The sequence below is a fragment of the Anticarsia gemmatalis genome, chromosome 20 (assembly GCF_050436995.1).
Source record: "Anticarsia gemmatalis isolate Benzon Research Colony breed Stoneville strain chromosome 20, ilAntGemm2 primary, whole genome shotgun sequence".
Classification (NCBI taxonomy): domain Eukaryota; kingdom Metazoa; phylum Arthropoda; class Insecta; order Lepidoptera; family Erebidae; genus Anticarsia; species Anticarsia gemmatalis.
The window spans coordinates 6,501,254-6,519,679 of record NC_134764.1 but is presented as its reverse complement, the minus strand read 5'-3'; the positions used below and the strand labels follow the sequence as shown (position 1 = coordinate 6,519,679).

Genomic DNA, 18,426 nt, shown 5'->3' with positions numbered 1-18,426 from the left:
TAATGTTTTAAACGTTGTTTATTCCCTTAAATTAATAAAGTAGAGGTGAAATAAAAGAAGTTATAATATTCAAACATTTTATTGTTTCCAAAATTACTAAACTTTTTATTTACTCAACGGTTTTCTAAAATACATTTCCATATTTTAATTCAGCACCAATTAACACTAAATTATTGAGCGCGACATATAAACACATACTACTTAAATACAATAATTATATTACTATTATGAAGGCTGAAATCTTTCGATATTCTAGGAATGTCCTTTGTGAGACAGGATTAGGCTCAATGTCTTTATGTGTTGCCAACAACAAAAATATTGCAATATCTTTTTTTAAACAACAACACTGTTTAAGAGTCAACACTGGCCCCGTACGTAAGTAGGTTTTATTACATAACCGTCAGGATGTGACGTAGTAATCAGTTTACATTATTTTTATCACATTAACACTGGAATAATTACGAAATAACGAATAAGCAGTCTCGTGGAAGACACAGGCATATGACATGAACAATGGTCGAACTCACACCCACACTATATTCAATTTGAATAACATTTCATAAGAATTACACAATAATAACTTAAATTACGTTTATTTCGATGTGTCTCTTTGCTCTAACTGTACGATTCAGACAAATCAAATAAGTTTGATGCCACTTATTAACTTTTAACATATAAACTATATCTTAGAGATTTTTTGTAAAAATAAAATTATTTTAGAAACAACACTGGTTGTAAAATTATAAGTTTTACATGAATCACTGTTCCCAGTGCAAAACATTATAAATAAACAAAACATGATTTTAAGTTATTATTCGATTTTTATTTACACATACCTTTTATATTAAACATAAGAATAATTTATTACCAGGAAAAACTACCTGCGTGTAAATTATGTAATAAGCGAACTCAAAAACCATTTTTAAAAAAGAAATAATATTCAATTTACAAAAGCGAGAATGCTTTTGTTAATAAAATAAATGGACAATACAACACATTATTTGAAATAAAAAGCACATATTAAAAATGGTGCTTAGAGATCCCAAATATACGTAAGTATACACCCGTAACAAAAATGAAGAAAAGAGGTGGGTACTCTATAAATAATTAAACTAAATAATTATTCTATAATAAATATAATAACGTTTTAAACATAATAAACCATTATTAGAACCAAAATGTTTAAAATATTGCTTGTCAAAATTGTCACTAACCCTGTATTTTGCGTAAGAGAAACGCGCTCGCAATAAAATTCATTTGAACAGGTAAAGTGAATGCATAATATAAGATTCCATGACTCTTTTATCAACGAAATCCTACATTCATAATAGCACGCCTGTTATAAACGAACGTAGGCAGAGGTAAGTGAAATACACAATTCGCCATTAACAATGTTTGTCCAATGTAATAGGGAGCGAGGCTATTGCCATATACCGGGCACGTTTCTTAAAGCAATTGCTTAAAGTATAAGTTAACTTATAAAGGATTTTACGTGTTAGCCGATGCATAGTTTGAAATACTGGTTGTAAGTCAGTGACAATTTCGACATAATATTGTACTGTGTACCTAAGATATTATAAATACAACCTGTAGCCTGCCGTAGCAGTTTTACATAATATATGACTATATATATGACTGACTGTCAATAAGTTTTGAGATTTGTGTTAGCTGAAATGCAAGATGGAAAGTTGGTGGTCATGCGAATATCTTTTGAATGGTATATTCCCAGTTGTCCCCTCTAACACTGTCTCCCGGGGAGACAACTGGGAATAAAGGTAGGAAGAAACTTCCCAGTTGTCACTCCGGGGTGACAAGTACCATGTTTTAGCTATGTTATGGAGAGCAATAGGTTAAAATTAATTGCTAATTATGAAATTCAGGAAGAATCGCGGTATGCTCATTTTACAAAGCACCTTTTATTTCAGTGTTTCTAACCGATTCTGTAAGCGAACAGTGCCTTCCTTCAAATAATATTCGTACAACCAACCCGAAGAGTTGTTGAGGTAGAAAAAATCATGCATGATAATTTACACATTTTTCATCGTACTCCATAATAAACGATTATTTAAACAAATTAAACAATCGTACACACATCCCCATACACTTTAATAAAAGTGTATATAATTAAATATAAATTACATTAGGGCTATCGCTATAGCCGTTTTGAATCAAAGCGTTAATTATTCTTTTCCCTTCATTCTGTAGGAGGGCTTATTCGTAGCTTTTGACCGATTAACGCGTAGAGATATGATGACATCGTGAATCAAACCCGTCACCAGCGAATTCCTCGTAATACTGTAGTAGCGACTACTAGCATTTGTGCCCAGGTACGCCTCAGCCACATATACCCATACAACCCAAGTCCTTAGTTGTAAACAAAAAGCTTTACAACCACATAACTATATACTATGATATAATATATTCTATGATGCACAGTGCTAGTGCCGCACGACTATCAACATGAACCAACACATCACGCAACTATCGTGTAACTGTCAGGCAGCTTTAAGTGCGACACTTAAGCGCATCACACCGTTTAGATACTGATGTAGAAACTTAAGATAAAATATTGTTAACCATACATTTTGTAATAATCACAGGCTGCCAATACTATTATAAAAATATGATGAGACATCTTTGTTCGTGTGTAGTTTTTTCTCTGGTACTTTAAACAGTCGTTTACCGTTTCAAACGTACGATAAACAACGAACTATGCACATTTATAAATTTGACCCATTAATGTCCCATTGCTGGACAAGGGTCTCCTCCCGTAATGAGGAAGGGGTTAGGCCTTGAGTCCACCACGCTGGCCAATTGCGGGGGACTTTGCATACCTTCAAGAACAGTTCGAAGGAACTCTCAGACATGCAAGGTGCAAAATAGCTAAATACTTTAATTAAGAAACAAAAACGTATGGTCACCATACTTCATCTTAAGATAGCACATAGTATCATTTACGTGAGCTGCTCTATACATATTTAAATAAGTTGACATACAAAAGGGGAGCGCTATGCGTTCCGCGGGCGCTTGCCGGGCAGCCGGCGTCACATCTCGATGGACACGCCGGGCCCGCCGAGCCGCGTCTCCTTCACTATGAACCCGTTCTCCAGCAGCTGGCCTGACAGCGAGTCTACGATGCTGCGAGGAGTGGACGGTGGGATCAGTACCATGGCGTGCCTGCAAACAAGACGTATTAAACGTAAATATATATAAAATCCAAGCAGTTTTCAAAAGTGTAGGTGAGACCAAATAACGCCACTTTCTACAGTTTCTACTAACACCGCATTCATTAATGCAACCAATTACGGGCCATAAATAATTAGGCTTATCGAGACTGGAACAACATTTCTCCAATCAGTAAATGTTATTATTTATCAACACTGAGTGCTGCGATGTGGAAGGTGAACCATGACGACAACACGGATAAGCAGAAAAACCAAACACCATGTGATAGCTTGCCATAACTCACAACGACACTGTTTTACCAATGTCCTTAATTAGTGATATTAAATATCATAAACTGCATTGCCCAGGATACTTAAAAGTTGTATTATTGAAGGAGTAAAATAAAATTGTGTATTTACCCTCCACCTCCGGCGCCGGTGAGCTTGCAGGCGAGTCCCTTGGCGCGCGCCAGACTGCGGATGGCCTCGAGCGCGGGGTGCGACACGCCCAGCGCCGACAGCAGGCAGTGGTTCATGTCCCACAGCTCCTGGGAGCGAACAATATAACGTTAACATCTATACGGTACATAGTGAGGCGAAGAGAAGACTAGTTAAAACCCATTCTGAAGTAGCTGCTTTCCCCCATATTTATTGACCTAAAGTTTTCTTTAGATGCGGAGATGAATTTATGCCTGAATTATTAGGTCGGGGAAAAAGTCTTTTCGCATTATATTATGTAAATAAATAGGTTGTTATTCAAAGATCATCCTAAATGACCGATTTGACCGAACTTGCTTACGTAAATTAAATTATGAATTAATATTTTTACAAAGATTTTGAAAGCCACCATATTTATGTACTTAACATATATAAAAAGAAAAAAATCTACCGTAAATTCATTTTTATAAGTTGCAAAAGTAATTATCATAAGTTATCATTAAATATATACTTTAGTACGAATTAAATACTTAAAGCGTTTAAACCTCAATTAGTTGCGATAACATCAAGCAGTTTTACATAATAATATGGTGTAACTGTTTTAACACCCGTAAGACAATACAAAAAAATATAAATAAAAATGAATCACCGAAATGTACGCATAATTTTTGAACAACTAGGTAAACTGAAATGGATAATTATTTTTTGTTTGTAACTGTCGGGACAAGGTTTGTGTATGGGATCGATGGGATCAATATTCCCACGGGAATGGTGTCAACGAGATAAATTATTATATCCATATAAATTATACTATATCCGTACGAAGTCGGGTCAGTCTGCTAGTAAAATACAATAGTATGCATGAAAAACTACCTGCTGGCTAAATGCAAGTTAATTTATTCTTAAACACGAACTTCTACATTTACTGATGTGTAAATAACAATGCCATATTTTATATATATACAGAAAAAAAATATACTTTTAAGTAGAAATTGTTTATGCATTTTAATCAGAATACTAAACCAGTGCTTGTTTAGTTCAGGAGACGACAATTTGACAGCTAACTGTAGATTGACTTTTTTATATTAATGGTAATTAATATGTTATTATCAAAGCAGTGATGTACTGTATTATGGCTTACAAATTGTTGTACACGAGTTGTCAACTGCGATACACAACGCTTTCAAACTTCAAACTTTTACAAATTTCAAATTCACACGCAAATTCCGGGTTCTCTCTATTTATAATTGAAAAAAGGTAAGTATTAAGAGTAAGTTAATGCTTTAAAACTTATATATAATATAATGAAGTAAGTATGTTTACTTACTGCTAAATGTTGATATTCAGCGTCGGTATCAATTTCACACTTGCCACTGGAAAGTTTTTCCAAAACCTAGAAACACACAAAAAGGTAATCGAATTAGTATTCGTCAGAGAACCTCTTTACTTAACTATGTTGATAGGGTATGTTGAATCGATCGAGTACGAAAAACAATGTGTCTTTTGTCTGGTATGGTAACACTTGACAGGTAAAACTCATCTTGACACGAATTTGAACTATTAGGTTAGTAAAAGAGCAGTACTTCATACAATATCAAAATAGAGAAGAGGGTTTAGCCGTATGTTGATGAACAAAAAATCTGAATTTGTTCGCGACAGATTCAAAGTAATAATTGTCTAACAGAACCATGTACCAAATATCGTGTAACAATATGAAAGGGAAGGTTTTACTTGCTTTTAAAAGCATGCACATATAAATTCTGGATCCGGCTTTCAAAAGTACACGAATACAATACCTTTACCTAAATGAACTGGAAGCAATAAAGAAGTCTGTAAGTTTAAAAAGTGAATTTAATTTAGCTAACCTGCGTGGCTGTGTGTGCGATATGATCACACGCGTCAAGTATATGATCGACCGCGGCCGGGTTCCTCTGGCGGAGCGCCGCCACCTTCATGACCAGCGCCCTGGTCTCCCGCGGCACGCGCGAGTCCACCAGCAACACGTGCATGTCCATCCGGATGTCCAGGTGGCGCGGCTTGCTGCCTTTCTTGAACGACACTATTGAGCCGAATGTGCAAGTCGCGTTGTCAATACCTGGGGACAAAATATAGAAGATGAAGTCTTTGCTTTGGGGTTTTCTGTAAATCTGGGGTCTTATATGTTGATGGTTCAAAGTAAATAAAACTATATTATGTAACACAATATTAACAACCGGAGGACAGTTTCATTTGATTTTCTACCAGACTCCATAAAAGAAAAAAGTAATTGAATAATGGTAATAATATAATCATAATCAGTTTATCCTGAAGCCCAAAAATGCAATGGAAACTTAATTAAAACCACTTTGCGCGGTAATTAATCTAAGCGATAGAATAGACAAAGAGTAAACGAAATTAGGGATCCGGTTAAAAAAATATCCGTTTGTCCCTCTTCTGGGCAAGGGAACCCTCCTCACGAAAGAATAACCTCATCCGAACCTACATATTTCTTTAGGAATAGTATGTTTAGTGTTTACCCTAGTATGTAGGTACTGTTTACGTCTTCATGTTTTTATTGGGCCATAGCTAGGCTAGTAGGTAAACGGTGGGTCGTATACCTAAATACTATTGTTAAATAAATAAATTGAAAATATTGGTTAGACGATTTGTGTCTATGTTATAACAGAACTGAAGAATTTTATATAATGGACATATAAATCATTTTATTGTTTTATTTTTCAAGGATATTGACGTCGCAGCGTAACAAAGCATATAATTAATAAAAGCAATAAAAAATAAGTCATAATACATCATTTTGAAACCTGAACTCATTTTAATTACAAAAAGCAAGATGTTCAGATTAACAAGATGTATTGTTTTAAAACGGATGTAAAGAACACAAAAAATTACAGTTATCATCTTTATCACTTTATTCTCGTAAAAAGTGCATAATTATGCACTGTAAGACATTAAAAAAATTATTAAAGTATTTAATAAATTCGTCACGCAACTTCGAACTCGCTACAACTGTTGATTTTGCAATCTGATTAAAATAAATATTTAGCAAAGTGTTACGCTGAACGACTACGATTAAAGTACAAATAAAAAACATGTGTAAAATGTTAAAAATCTGAAAATCTAAATGCACCTAATGCAATGTGCTAAAATGAACAATCAGGCGATTCCAATGTACCTAAAACATTAATTTATAATCAACGTTATCGTTAATGCATTTTGCGGTCTCATTAAACAAAACACTAATATATCTCTACAAATAAATATTTTGCAAGGTGGTGAATCAACTACAGCTTTTAGAGTTCCTTACCCATTGATTAAAAATTATTTAGACTACTGTTCGACTGTCTGTCTGTCACTAAGACTGTATCGCATGTACCGTGACAGTGAGACAGCAAATATTCTCATAAAATAATTATGTGTTTGTTACTTCTGTAAAGGCAAGTACTGCAATTAGAATAAAATAAATACTTTGCAACAAACGTGATGTTTTCGCCTATTTTTATAGATGGTACGGAACCATTCATGCCCAAATCCAACTCGCACTTCGTCGGTTTTGCTTTTAATATTTAGAATCTAACCAAAGTACCAACACATGGCATTTATAAATTGAAAGTGCCAGTCATGCGGTACCGAAATATAATTTTGTAAGCGAAATTTGATAGCTAAAAAACTGAAGATGACAAGGATCCTTGAAGATAAGATTGATAGCTTTATTTCTAACTGTATTGCACTGCAACCAAATAAAATATGCTCTTGAGAAATCCCACTATCTATTCCTATGATCGTTTCCTGGAAATCGTTGGAGCCTCGTGGTCTTTTTAGTATTCCATACGCTAATAACACCTAACTTAACTATGTATATGGTGGCAAATCGGTTTCCAGCAAGAAGAGAAGACATGCGAGAATTATAATTTAATTATGAATTTGTTTTAATATTTGATTGGATTAATATTTGATTTAGGACCTTAGGAAAGCTAGCCATCTATAACAGTTATGTAACCAAACTGTAAAAACTGGGAATCCCCAACTATATTTCTCCGAAACCGCGACCTCGCGATACGGACCTGCAACCCGAACCATAAACTGTCGTTATTAAACTCGCTTTCAATTAGACTGTGACTTCTTAAATGTCAGTTTTATTATAAGGTCAAAAATGCAAAGCAAGAAATATATAAACCAACGTTATAAAAACTTTTCTGCAACAGGGGAAACCCAAAAACGCATACGCCTACGAATCAAAGTTGATAATTTATACAGTATCGTTAAACGACAACATATTCTTTACGATCTAACTAATTTTATAAATGCACAAGTTGTTTATAGTAATGAATGTATAGATGTCTATATATCAGCTTAGCCTTTTTCCCAAACTATGTTGGAGTCGGCTTCCAGTCTCACCGGATGCAGCTGAATACCAGTGTTTTACATGGAGCGACTGCCTATCTAACCTCCACAACCCAGTTACCTGGGATTTAACACGATACCCTTCGGTAAGACTGGTTGTCAGACTTTCAAGCTTCTGACTACTGTTAACGACTGTCAAAGATCTTCGAAAATGACAGCCGGGACCCACAATCTAACGTGCCTTCCGAAACACGGAGGAATTCGATATGTGTTATATGGTCACCCATCCACAGAACAACCTCGGTAAGCGTGGCTTGACCTCAGAGATCGATCCGCGCGGCTGTCGTTAACTAAGCCACGAGCTCCTCTCGATGTCTATAACTCTTTTATGCAAAAACATTTAATTTTAGTTAAATAATAAATTAAGAATACGATAGGTCATAAACTCGAATATACCGTCACTATAGAATTCGACTGCCGGGAATGAGCTAGCTGAATTATTACCGCAACGTATACTTTTACCCTAAGAAATCTGTGCACGCGGACAAAGTTGCGGGCATAAAACTAGTTTCAAAATAACTCCTAAACCAATATGTATTTATAATGTAATGACGTATGTGAAATATTTGCACGCATGTTATTTAAAACAAGTACACAACATAAATAAACTATGTAATGAAATATCACTATACTTATTTACCTTATATTAAATTCTAAGAAGGACATCTTATGTGTAAATATTGCTTGTATATAATTAGTTTTATTTGTTTTAAGTTTAATGGCGTTTCGTAGTAGCCTCAACCTTTAGCGATACATTGAAAACTATTTACTATTTTAAACTTCAAAAAAATGTAAGATTCTTCATGAAATTACTTAGTCGACATCATCATTCATTGAATGCGACTTATTGACAAATCGCAACAATTAACAGTTTTTAAAGACTTTTATTTAGTTAATTAACTGTTAGTATAACAAATTAATCTAATTAAATCAATGTCTTCCTCTCGACTAATCTCTATTAGATATAAGAAACGTGAAAGCGCATATTTACCGCTTTGATGTCAAAACGGCCGAACCAATTTTGAAAAACAGGCAAGGTAATTTACTACAATAAGCTATCATAGCCGCGGATAAAATTTATATCTATACCAATATTATAAAGCTGAAGAGTTTGTTTGTTAGTTTGTTTGTTTGTTTGAACGCGCTAATCTCAGGAACTACTGGTCCGATTTGAAAATTCTTTCAATGTTAGATAGCCCATTTATCGAGGAATTGCATAGGCTATATATCATCACGCTACTACTAATAGGAACAGAGTACCAGTAAAAAATGTTTCGGAAACGGGGAACATTTTGACCCATTCTCTCTTACGTGACGCAAGCGAAGTTGCGCGGGTCAGCTAGTTTGATAATAAAAAACTACAAATCAAAGAAATCGCCAAGACATTTACAGTCACAAATTAAATCGCTAAATGATTTACAAATAACATTTACTACTCACTACACGAAATTCATTATTAATTTGTCAATGTCTCAATGTCTTTAATCATAGATAACGCCTCAAATTGTTAGATAAACAGTGTACGTCACATGTTGACATAGACAATTGTTCGGTAAGTGTGTCAGGGGCAAGGTCTGGAGACCAGCTGATAGGGCGAATGATTCGCGAACTTGTCCTCTAAAACAATTATAGTTGGTGCCACGGGTGTACACATGTTATCTTTGTTTATATACCAGCTTTTTCTTAAACTATTGTGAGATATTACCACCTGTATTTTGTATATAAGGCTGGTGATTATGTAATCAATGTGTTAATGTGGACTGAAATGATTATTTGTCCAAAACATTTGATATCCTTATAGCAATTAAGAAAGTCCTTATTAACGCACTTCTAAGCGAGAAAAACTTATTTCAATTTGTTACCGTTACTGAAATAAGTTGACTTCTGACTACAAAGAAATTTCTGCTCATAAAGATAATGAATTCTTTAAGACTAGTTACTTAATAGCTATTTAGAGTTTTCCTTCTAAATATTTCTTAAATACCACACTTCTTCCTTCCTCGAATCACACTCGTCAGCATAATTCGCATTCCATCTATAGCAGACAGTTTTTTGTTTATCATAAATGCACCGTTCTAGTTCCGTTCTAGTGCATACATTTTCATAAAATAATCATTCTTCGGACGTAAGGCTTTTACACACATATTCGGATCAGGACGTTCGGTTCGGCAATATTTATTGAACAACAAACCGGCTCGACTTACTTGTTCGGCTTGTGCCGATCGGGTTCATCTATACATATTCGGTTTTGCAGACTTGTTAGGCCGATTAATGCCGAATCGAATACGATACGACGACGACGAACAAGTAGTAGCATAAATACAAGTCTACAGCCCTCGTAGATCAAGTTAGCAAAGGCTCCCTCATGTAGGGGACACCTTTGCCAATGGCAATTAGCCAATTCGCTACCCTATAATTACTCCACTACCGATAAGGGTGATTCAGGCCTCAGTTACGAAAGCTTGCAAAATAGCATCGCAGAACGTGCCGTCAAAATTTTATAAAGTAGAAATATACTCCTATGCAATTTTGTGTAGTCCTTGTGTGATATTAAGATATTCTAATGAATAATACAATATCCGCAAACTAAAACGACGGAAATTATATAATTTATTAAATTGCAGTCTTGTAAGGTTAATGCAGTCGGTGTATGCAGATTGCAACCTCTGAGTGCATGACCATGCTGCATAAGAACGGTCAAGGTGCTCTAACTTGAAAACAAAATCAATCATATTATATAACGGATTATTATTTCAAAGATGTAAAAACAAGTCGCAAAATCGCGTTCGTATCTCAAGAACGGCTGGACCGATTTTTATAATTTTTGGTTTGTTGGACTCGACTTTAAAACGTGCGTAATATCATATCTATAAAATCATTAGATATACAAACATAAAATCACACTTTGTTTACATATACGATCTTTACAAACATCTCCTGTTTCATGCACATCGATACATCTTGTCCTAGAGGACCGCCGGCTATGATTGTTTTACGCCCCTGACCTTTATATAAATTATGCTTTTTTTCTCTACATTTGCTATTACTTTATCTTATAGATACGATATCTGACACCTATCACAAAGCTCTGAAATTGTTTTAAGTCTATTCTATTGTTTTTAGAAAGACTGTAGTCCTACGGTTTACAATGCTATGACAGATGTCTAGACACCTAAACATTCTGAAAGTCTGAGCAGAACAATGCCTACCATATTTGCCCGTATTTCATAGATTTATAACAAATATTTGTATTTATTTGCTAATAAATCGTATCGCGTTTTGATCTGGTTTCATTACAGACAAGTCTTAACAGAGCCGAGGTCGATCTAGCGCTAGGCCAATTACAAACTGATAAGGATAACTGGTTTAAACACTGTTATTTAACGCACTAATATTTTGGTCCAGAGATAAGTATTTGTTTGTATCTTGATATTGGCAATTTTAGTTTGCTTATTAGGGCAATTTAAAAGCGATAATTTTGTATACTTTTTAAAGTTTGTGTAGTTGTAGTTGCATATATCCACAATAAAATTGGGTAGTTGACCGGGTCTACGAAACATTTATGAACTTGTACTCGTAAAAGTTTCATCTAAAATGCTCAGGCAATGTAATTTGTACGTAAATAATGTTGAAATTGTAAATAATACTACTGAAACATAAATGAGGCACTTTTTTAATAGCAACGAAAATACGAAACTGTGAAGTCACTATACCGTGTTGCAGTACTACAGTATGTTTTACACATTTCACAAAGAGTAGCTGATTGATTGGCAAGTACTCTATGGCATTAGATTTTTTTTTGTTTTCAGTCTGTACTATTCTACACACGCAATGCTTAGTAGTGCTTTTGTTGCGAGCATCCGAAACCATGCACGCTGCAAGCATTATGCAGTAAGACGTTTCCAAAACAAACTATCAGTAGTATAAACATAGCCTAAACACTAGTTTTTTACTGGCTGTTCTGTATCAAAATCATCCAACAACCGATAACAATTCTAATAAACCGGCCGGTACCGCGATATGCAAAGGTTTACTAGTTAGTACGTTTGATTGACGTCACCGATCGACGGTTGTATCAATACATCGACACGTATTCGCCGCTAGTGAAAGTTTAACAGATGAAAGAATATTGATACAAGTATACAACACTAACGGCAGACTAAACGAACGCTCTATGGCGGGTCGTATGTCTATCGCAAATACTATCGTTATCGAGGTTATGTGGAATCCGGGTCGTGTGCGTCACAACGAAAGTGAAAATTGAAGTTTTAAAACTTGATTATTATCCAAGATTTTTTAAGCTTTAAAGCAAACCTGATATGTGAGCATCGTATAAACAATAGTAGGAGTTTGTTTAGTTTTTATTGTACTCTATTAATTATACGTAAAGGTGTGAATTCCGTTTGATATAAATTATAAACTGATTAATATCGTTAAAATAATTGGTCCTACTTTAAGAACTAGTATATACTTAGGTAATGTAGGTTAATTGCAGTTGAAGAAACTCAGATTATTAGACATTAATGTGGAAAGGAAATATTTTCAAATTACAAAACTCACCTGACGGAGTGCCGTGCATTATTCTTTCACAGTTGTACGCCCATTCTGATATGATTTCTCTCTCAGTCGGGTTGAACTGTTCACTGCTTTGGTCATAGAACGCGTCGTACCCTGACGACATCTTCAATTTCAGAAGCTGTATTAAAGCTCCGGCCAGACAAACGGCAAAGGACGCCGAGCTGCCTGTTCCCGCGCCGATAGTCAGTTCAGACCCTAACGAAATGTCCATAGATCTGACAGGCAAACACGTACTACCGAAGATTCCAGAAAACATATATAAGAAACTTCGCAAGGAATTCTTTTGATTATTTTGTAGGGCGTCGAAATTAGGCTTGATTATGTGGAGAAACTCGTCGACTCGTCTCAAGTGATTGTCATGGTCTAGTTTGTCTGGTAATTTCCAAGAGAATTTGCCTGTGATGCCTGCTACTAACTTCGGGTTGAAGAGACTCTTCACTGTGGGTTCCAGTGGTAACGTTTCTTCTAACCCCACACATGGTAGATGGATCCTGATTGTAGGTTCCACGTGGTAGTTTACTTCCTGCAAATTGGAATAAGAAAGGTGTTATTGTTAGGTCGTATTGTCTCATTTTGTTATGAAATGGTTCTCAGTATGCTGCCCTATTTCCGATATGTAATGTATAACCATTCCTGTTTCAATGTCAATCAGAGCCTGTCACATTACCACTATAACCAGATACTAATTTTGTTTACTATCATTTTAACTAGACAGTAGAAGTGAAGTACTGCTCTGGAGTCGAATGACGCAAATTTTTGATGATGTCTAAATATTAATTATGATGATGGAATAATTAATGAGTTGCTGACAATGAAGTTCATTATACCTAAGTCTCATTTTTTTTACTAAGTCGTCATTTAAAGTGCAAGGTAGTTGACAAAAAACACAAGTTATTGACATACATAATTGTACTCCATGACGTCAATCAGTCAAAACAAAAAAATACTTATGTAAAACATTTCTATACTAATAACACGCAGGCTATTTTTCAGTTTCAGCGGACATTGTACATTATTGTAATGCAAAATTATTACATAGGTAACTAATGGTGAATTATGATTAATTTATTTAAAAAACTTTTGACACTTATGATTATTTCGTTTACGGCAATTTAAATAAATTTTAAGGTTTGTAAACATCTCTGTTATATGTAAAATTGACTTTTTATTCAAAACATAACATTTGTTATTTAAATTAGTATTTAAAAAAAGGAAATTGTAAATAGTTATGAGTATATTTAAAAAATTACAATAATAAAATAGTACTTATTGAAGTAGTCATTAGTTAGTTATTTTCTGTCAATAAATATTAATTTCCAATTAATTCAAAATAAATATTAAATTGCATGCTCATTCATTGATAAATTCGAGGAAGCATGTATTATAAAAAAAAAAAGAAAATAACACTAAGACTTTATTTATTCAATTTTAGTCGGACAAAAGTGATTGTAGTTTTTGTCCAAAAATAATACCTACCTTTTAATATCATACTTAAATAAAAAGGGATTGATTTTATGTACCCTAAATGCAATACTTATAACAAAATCTTTTAATTTAATTTAGATTTTTCAATAACCAGTAACAATTTTTTTTTCCAAAGCACTTCCAGTAATATTATTTCCAAATAACACTATAATATTATAAAACTGCATAATATTATTAAAAAAATACGGAAGGCTCATTGACAGTGACAATAAAAAAATTAAAAACATTCAATGCATTTATGTTTTTTCGGTTTTCGCTACTTGAAAATCATTACCATCAAATAAAAAAATAAAGGGAATGAGAAAAAAATATAATAAAAAAATATTACCTTTATCACAATGGAGCTCCTGAGTCCCAGACTAACAGCGAGCGCGGTCTTCCCGTACACGACCGAGTGCTCTCCATGGAGGATCACTTTACCAGGCGCTGACACACTAACTGTGTACAAGTTATCTATCCCGTTCAACATCTTTACAAGTCTTTACACGCAAGGAACCAAGAAAAACAACATAAAATTTTTGTTCTACTTCATTATTATTTCCAAATTACATTTCAAGACTTTTGCGCGTCCCACTGCTCGAGCGTGTACGTCTTTTGCGTGAACGCGTGTATGCTCTTCAGTTCTTCTTGTAGTACTGTGTTCACCAATCTGTGGAGCGAATTATTATACTTTAATAAGTATAATAGATCGATTGTTATTCAAATGAGGGACGTTTGAACGTGTTAGTTGGTGATACGAATCTGTGAATACAAAAACTATATTGTCATCTTTATCTCGACGGGTGCTATAATATTTTTGTAAAGTTTTCGCGACGTTTCCTTTCCATTCAATCCTGTGTTGTATCGAGGATAGATCTTGCATTTTCGTCATCAGTCAAAGGTGAAGGCATTGTGTCACATCTAACTGAATTGAAAAATGCTCAGTATTTTTATGGTGCCTTTGTCTAAAGATACAGAGCTGATGACTTGTGAGATAACACTATATTTGCATGTGTATTCAAGTTACATTTAGATTTTTTTTTATCTTTTTCCTTAAGGAACCAGAACTTATAAATGCATGCGACGTAGCCGAGTCGTATTGTATTCTAAGAATATCACCTGAAGAACATTAGGAGGACGAATCGAGCATTTATACTAGGTAACTCTATACATACTATATTGTTTAATCAAACTTAAAACCTAATGGTTATTTTGACCGTAGTCTTTTGTTTAACATGTATTCATTAATCCTACTAATATTATAAATGCGAAAGTTTGTGAGTATGGATGTTTCTTACGCTTTCTCGCAAATATTACTGAATCGATTACGATGAAATTCGGTACATTGGTAGCTGAAGACCCAGAATAACACATAGGCTATTTATTCCTGAGTTCCCGAGGGATCGTGATTTACACGGGAAGGGATTCCACGCGGACGAAGTCGCGGGCGGCCTTTAGTTACATCATACGTAATCATTGTACGTACATCTCGTGTGTCACGAGCGTAAGGGTATGTCAATTAACACACCCACTTTAACTCTAGTTTCGTCAATTTCTGGCGTACAGCCAAGCTTTTCATTGCGAATTTTGCACGCACATAGTTTGCACAATGACCTTCTCATGGCCGTATTATACAAGTCAATAATATTAGAAACAATACGACGTCTGTGTGATATCGAACAAATGACTTGAGACACGTAGACACGGCTATAAATAGGCTTAGAGGCTTCTTAGGAAAATAAACTCGTGGTTAAGAATAACTGATAAGAAAATAGGACGGCTTTCGTTTGTTTTTCGTTTTTAGGAAGACAACTCCCGCATTCAGAATTGCTCTTGTGCCGTGGGGACCTTAACATATGTACTTACAAACAACGGAAACAAAGTACAACTAGATCCGAAACAATGTGGTTCGCACAAATAATTGTTCCGTGTGGGAATCGAACCCACGAGCTTCCGACGCAATCGTAATGGCTTGGTGACTTTAGCCACTGGGCCGCGGAGGCAGTCAATTTATTACATTTTATATTTACATTTTATTTTACATTGAGATTATGAAAATTATTTAGGCTGATAACACCGTAACCTTGCTTCATTCATACGTTTTATTCATGAAGGCGCACGATCGATAAGATCAGTGTGTCAAAGAAAATATTTCGTAACACAATTTTTACTCAGAAATTTAGAGATTTATGTATGTTTTAAAAATTCTTCTAGTTCTATTTGTTTCACCACCTAAATTAGACTTGGTGTTAAAAATGTGCTATTTGGTGCGAAATTGGTAAAACGTGCCAATTTTTTTCTAAAGTGCTTATTACTAAAAATCGTTCGATGTACACGTATCTTTTGCAATACTAGTGATTCAGTCCGCAGGAAGTTACGAAACTAGAGTTTTGAAGAATTGACCACACACTATGACTAACTGTAAATTCTGTAGTTTCAACAGATCCGTTTTTTGGTCGACGAAAAGGTCCTTCAAGATCAATCTTTGTCTCAATCATTTCGCTTTTTTTTCTCTATTATACGAATGTCTACTGCGTCGGAATCGGAGCGTTCTGAGGCGCCGAAATACCGTCCCAGTGGACGCAATACCTACCATAGAAATGAATACAAAGCGACCGATTCCGATTCCAATGGACACGCAGCTTGAAACGTACTAAGTGTTAAATTTTTAACTAGATAAGTACTTAATTCATTTTTAAAATGGCCGCCTCTAATATAACTAACAGATGCACAAAGATTTGTACACGTGAATACAACACAAACACGAGACTATGTCCGTTTGAACTGCACACCAGACACTAGATTGATTTGATGGCTATTGATGTGGTCAATCAAAACGCAGTGCTCTATAACGACGAGTGGACATCAATTGATAATTTAACTTGCAAACACGTGCATCCTGCAGGCCTTGTTAATCAAAATTAAACAGTCACGTATTAGAGAAACGTTTTAAAATCAACGATGGGATAGACTTGATATAACTTTACGAAAATATTAAAGCACCAGCACAGAATTTAGCCAGACTCGAAATAACCTAGATGACATTCGTTCAAACAATAGTTTACACAAGGGATTCGAACCCCTGAGTAATAGAATAGCGAGGCTATTTCCTCAATCATAACACTAGGGCAATATCGCCTACAGAATACGAGTATATACAACATATTAAAGTAAATTCCAGCTGTTGAATATTCCGTAAGTATGTTGTAAGCAAGTATCATGTGTGTGGGTCTCACCTATGCCTCGCAAGGAGCGGTTTTCCCTTGAACTTGTCGGACACGATCACCACAGAGAACTTCGCGCCACAACCGTCACTATCATCTGTCACCTCCTGTGAACGAAACATTCCTGTATTAGACACTACATCTTCACACACTTACGTAATAATGACCAAATAATGTAAACAATTTAGGACGCCTTTGTTATGACTCGGACTTAACCACTAATTACCAGGCGTCATGGCTGCATATGGCACTAACACAATGTTTAAACAAATGGATATAAATATTCCATAGACCTGTCAGATGACGTCACCCAGTCTATCATAGTGAGAAACCTAAATAACTCTTTGTAGAAAGATAAAAATAACGCATTAGAAATTTCGCAAAGCAAGACGTTTACGTCCGCAAGAAACTATCAGGTCCACGCACTATCTAATGTGTGACCCAAAGAGAGAATTAGATATGTTGCCGCATAACTTCCTACGCGATCGTAACCAACTAGGGAAACGGGTTGTAGTTGCGAATCGCAATGGAAAACGGGCATAACCCGTCCTACACCTTGTGAAACATTAGCTGCGTATGTTAAATATTTTCTTACTAACTAATTATAGTTTGGAAATCAGTACACTGCCAAATAAGAAAGGTATGTAACACGATCGTGAAATGATTAAGTAACAATGCGTACGACCGGTCGGTGGTTTGGTGACCCCTTTTCATAAACACCTTTAAGTATGTGAAGTTGACGAACAGGTTATCTGAATTATTCAAAGTATAGTCAAGAGTTAGCGTGCAACACTCTGACTGCTTCCAACCAGTGTGGTGAAGGTCAGCGAAGGAAGGAAGAAACGTCCGGTAGCTTATTATCGTGAGGCGGGCTTAGAAGGACGTAAACGACGCGACATCCGCAAGAAACGCACGCTACAATCCGCTGCGGATCAATTACATAGTATACATCATGTAGAACTAAACACCGGCGTCTAAAGATTTATCTTTCCGGCATTATATCATCAATTTCTTAATCCTGACCTCTGCACAGCACACCTTTGTATATTTTCTAGAATCTATTAACGTGGGGATTCGGGACCATGACATTGATTGACGGCGAGACAAGAGAAATTGATGTGAATTGATCGCAATTGCCCTGCACTCTACTGAAGGAT

At 35.2% G+C, this 18,426-nt stretch overlaps 1 protein-coding gene across 1 annotated transcript; it reads right to left on the bottom strand.

The window, feature by feature from the left end:
• Nucleotides 1-66: 66 nt before the first annotated feature.
• Mvk (Mevalonate kinase) lies at nucleotides 67-17,391 on the bottom strand. Its single transcript, XM_076128149.1, has 8 exons — nucleotides 17,282-17,391; nucleotides 14,641-14,715; nucleotides 14,395-14,545; nucleotides 12,564-13,104; nucleotides 5,468-5,697; nucleotides 4,930-4,995; nucleotides 3,585-3,712; nucleotides 67-3,177 (listed from the first exon to the last, which is right to left on the bottom strand). Exons 1-8 carry the CDS (start codon nucleotides 17,389-17,391, stop codon nucleotides 3,045-3,047), a joined length of 1,434 nt encoding a protein of 477 aa, XP_075984264.1. The 3' UTR covers nucleotides 67-3,044.
• Nucleotides 17,392-18,426: the final 1,035 nt, after the last annotated feature.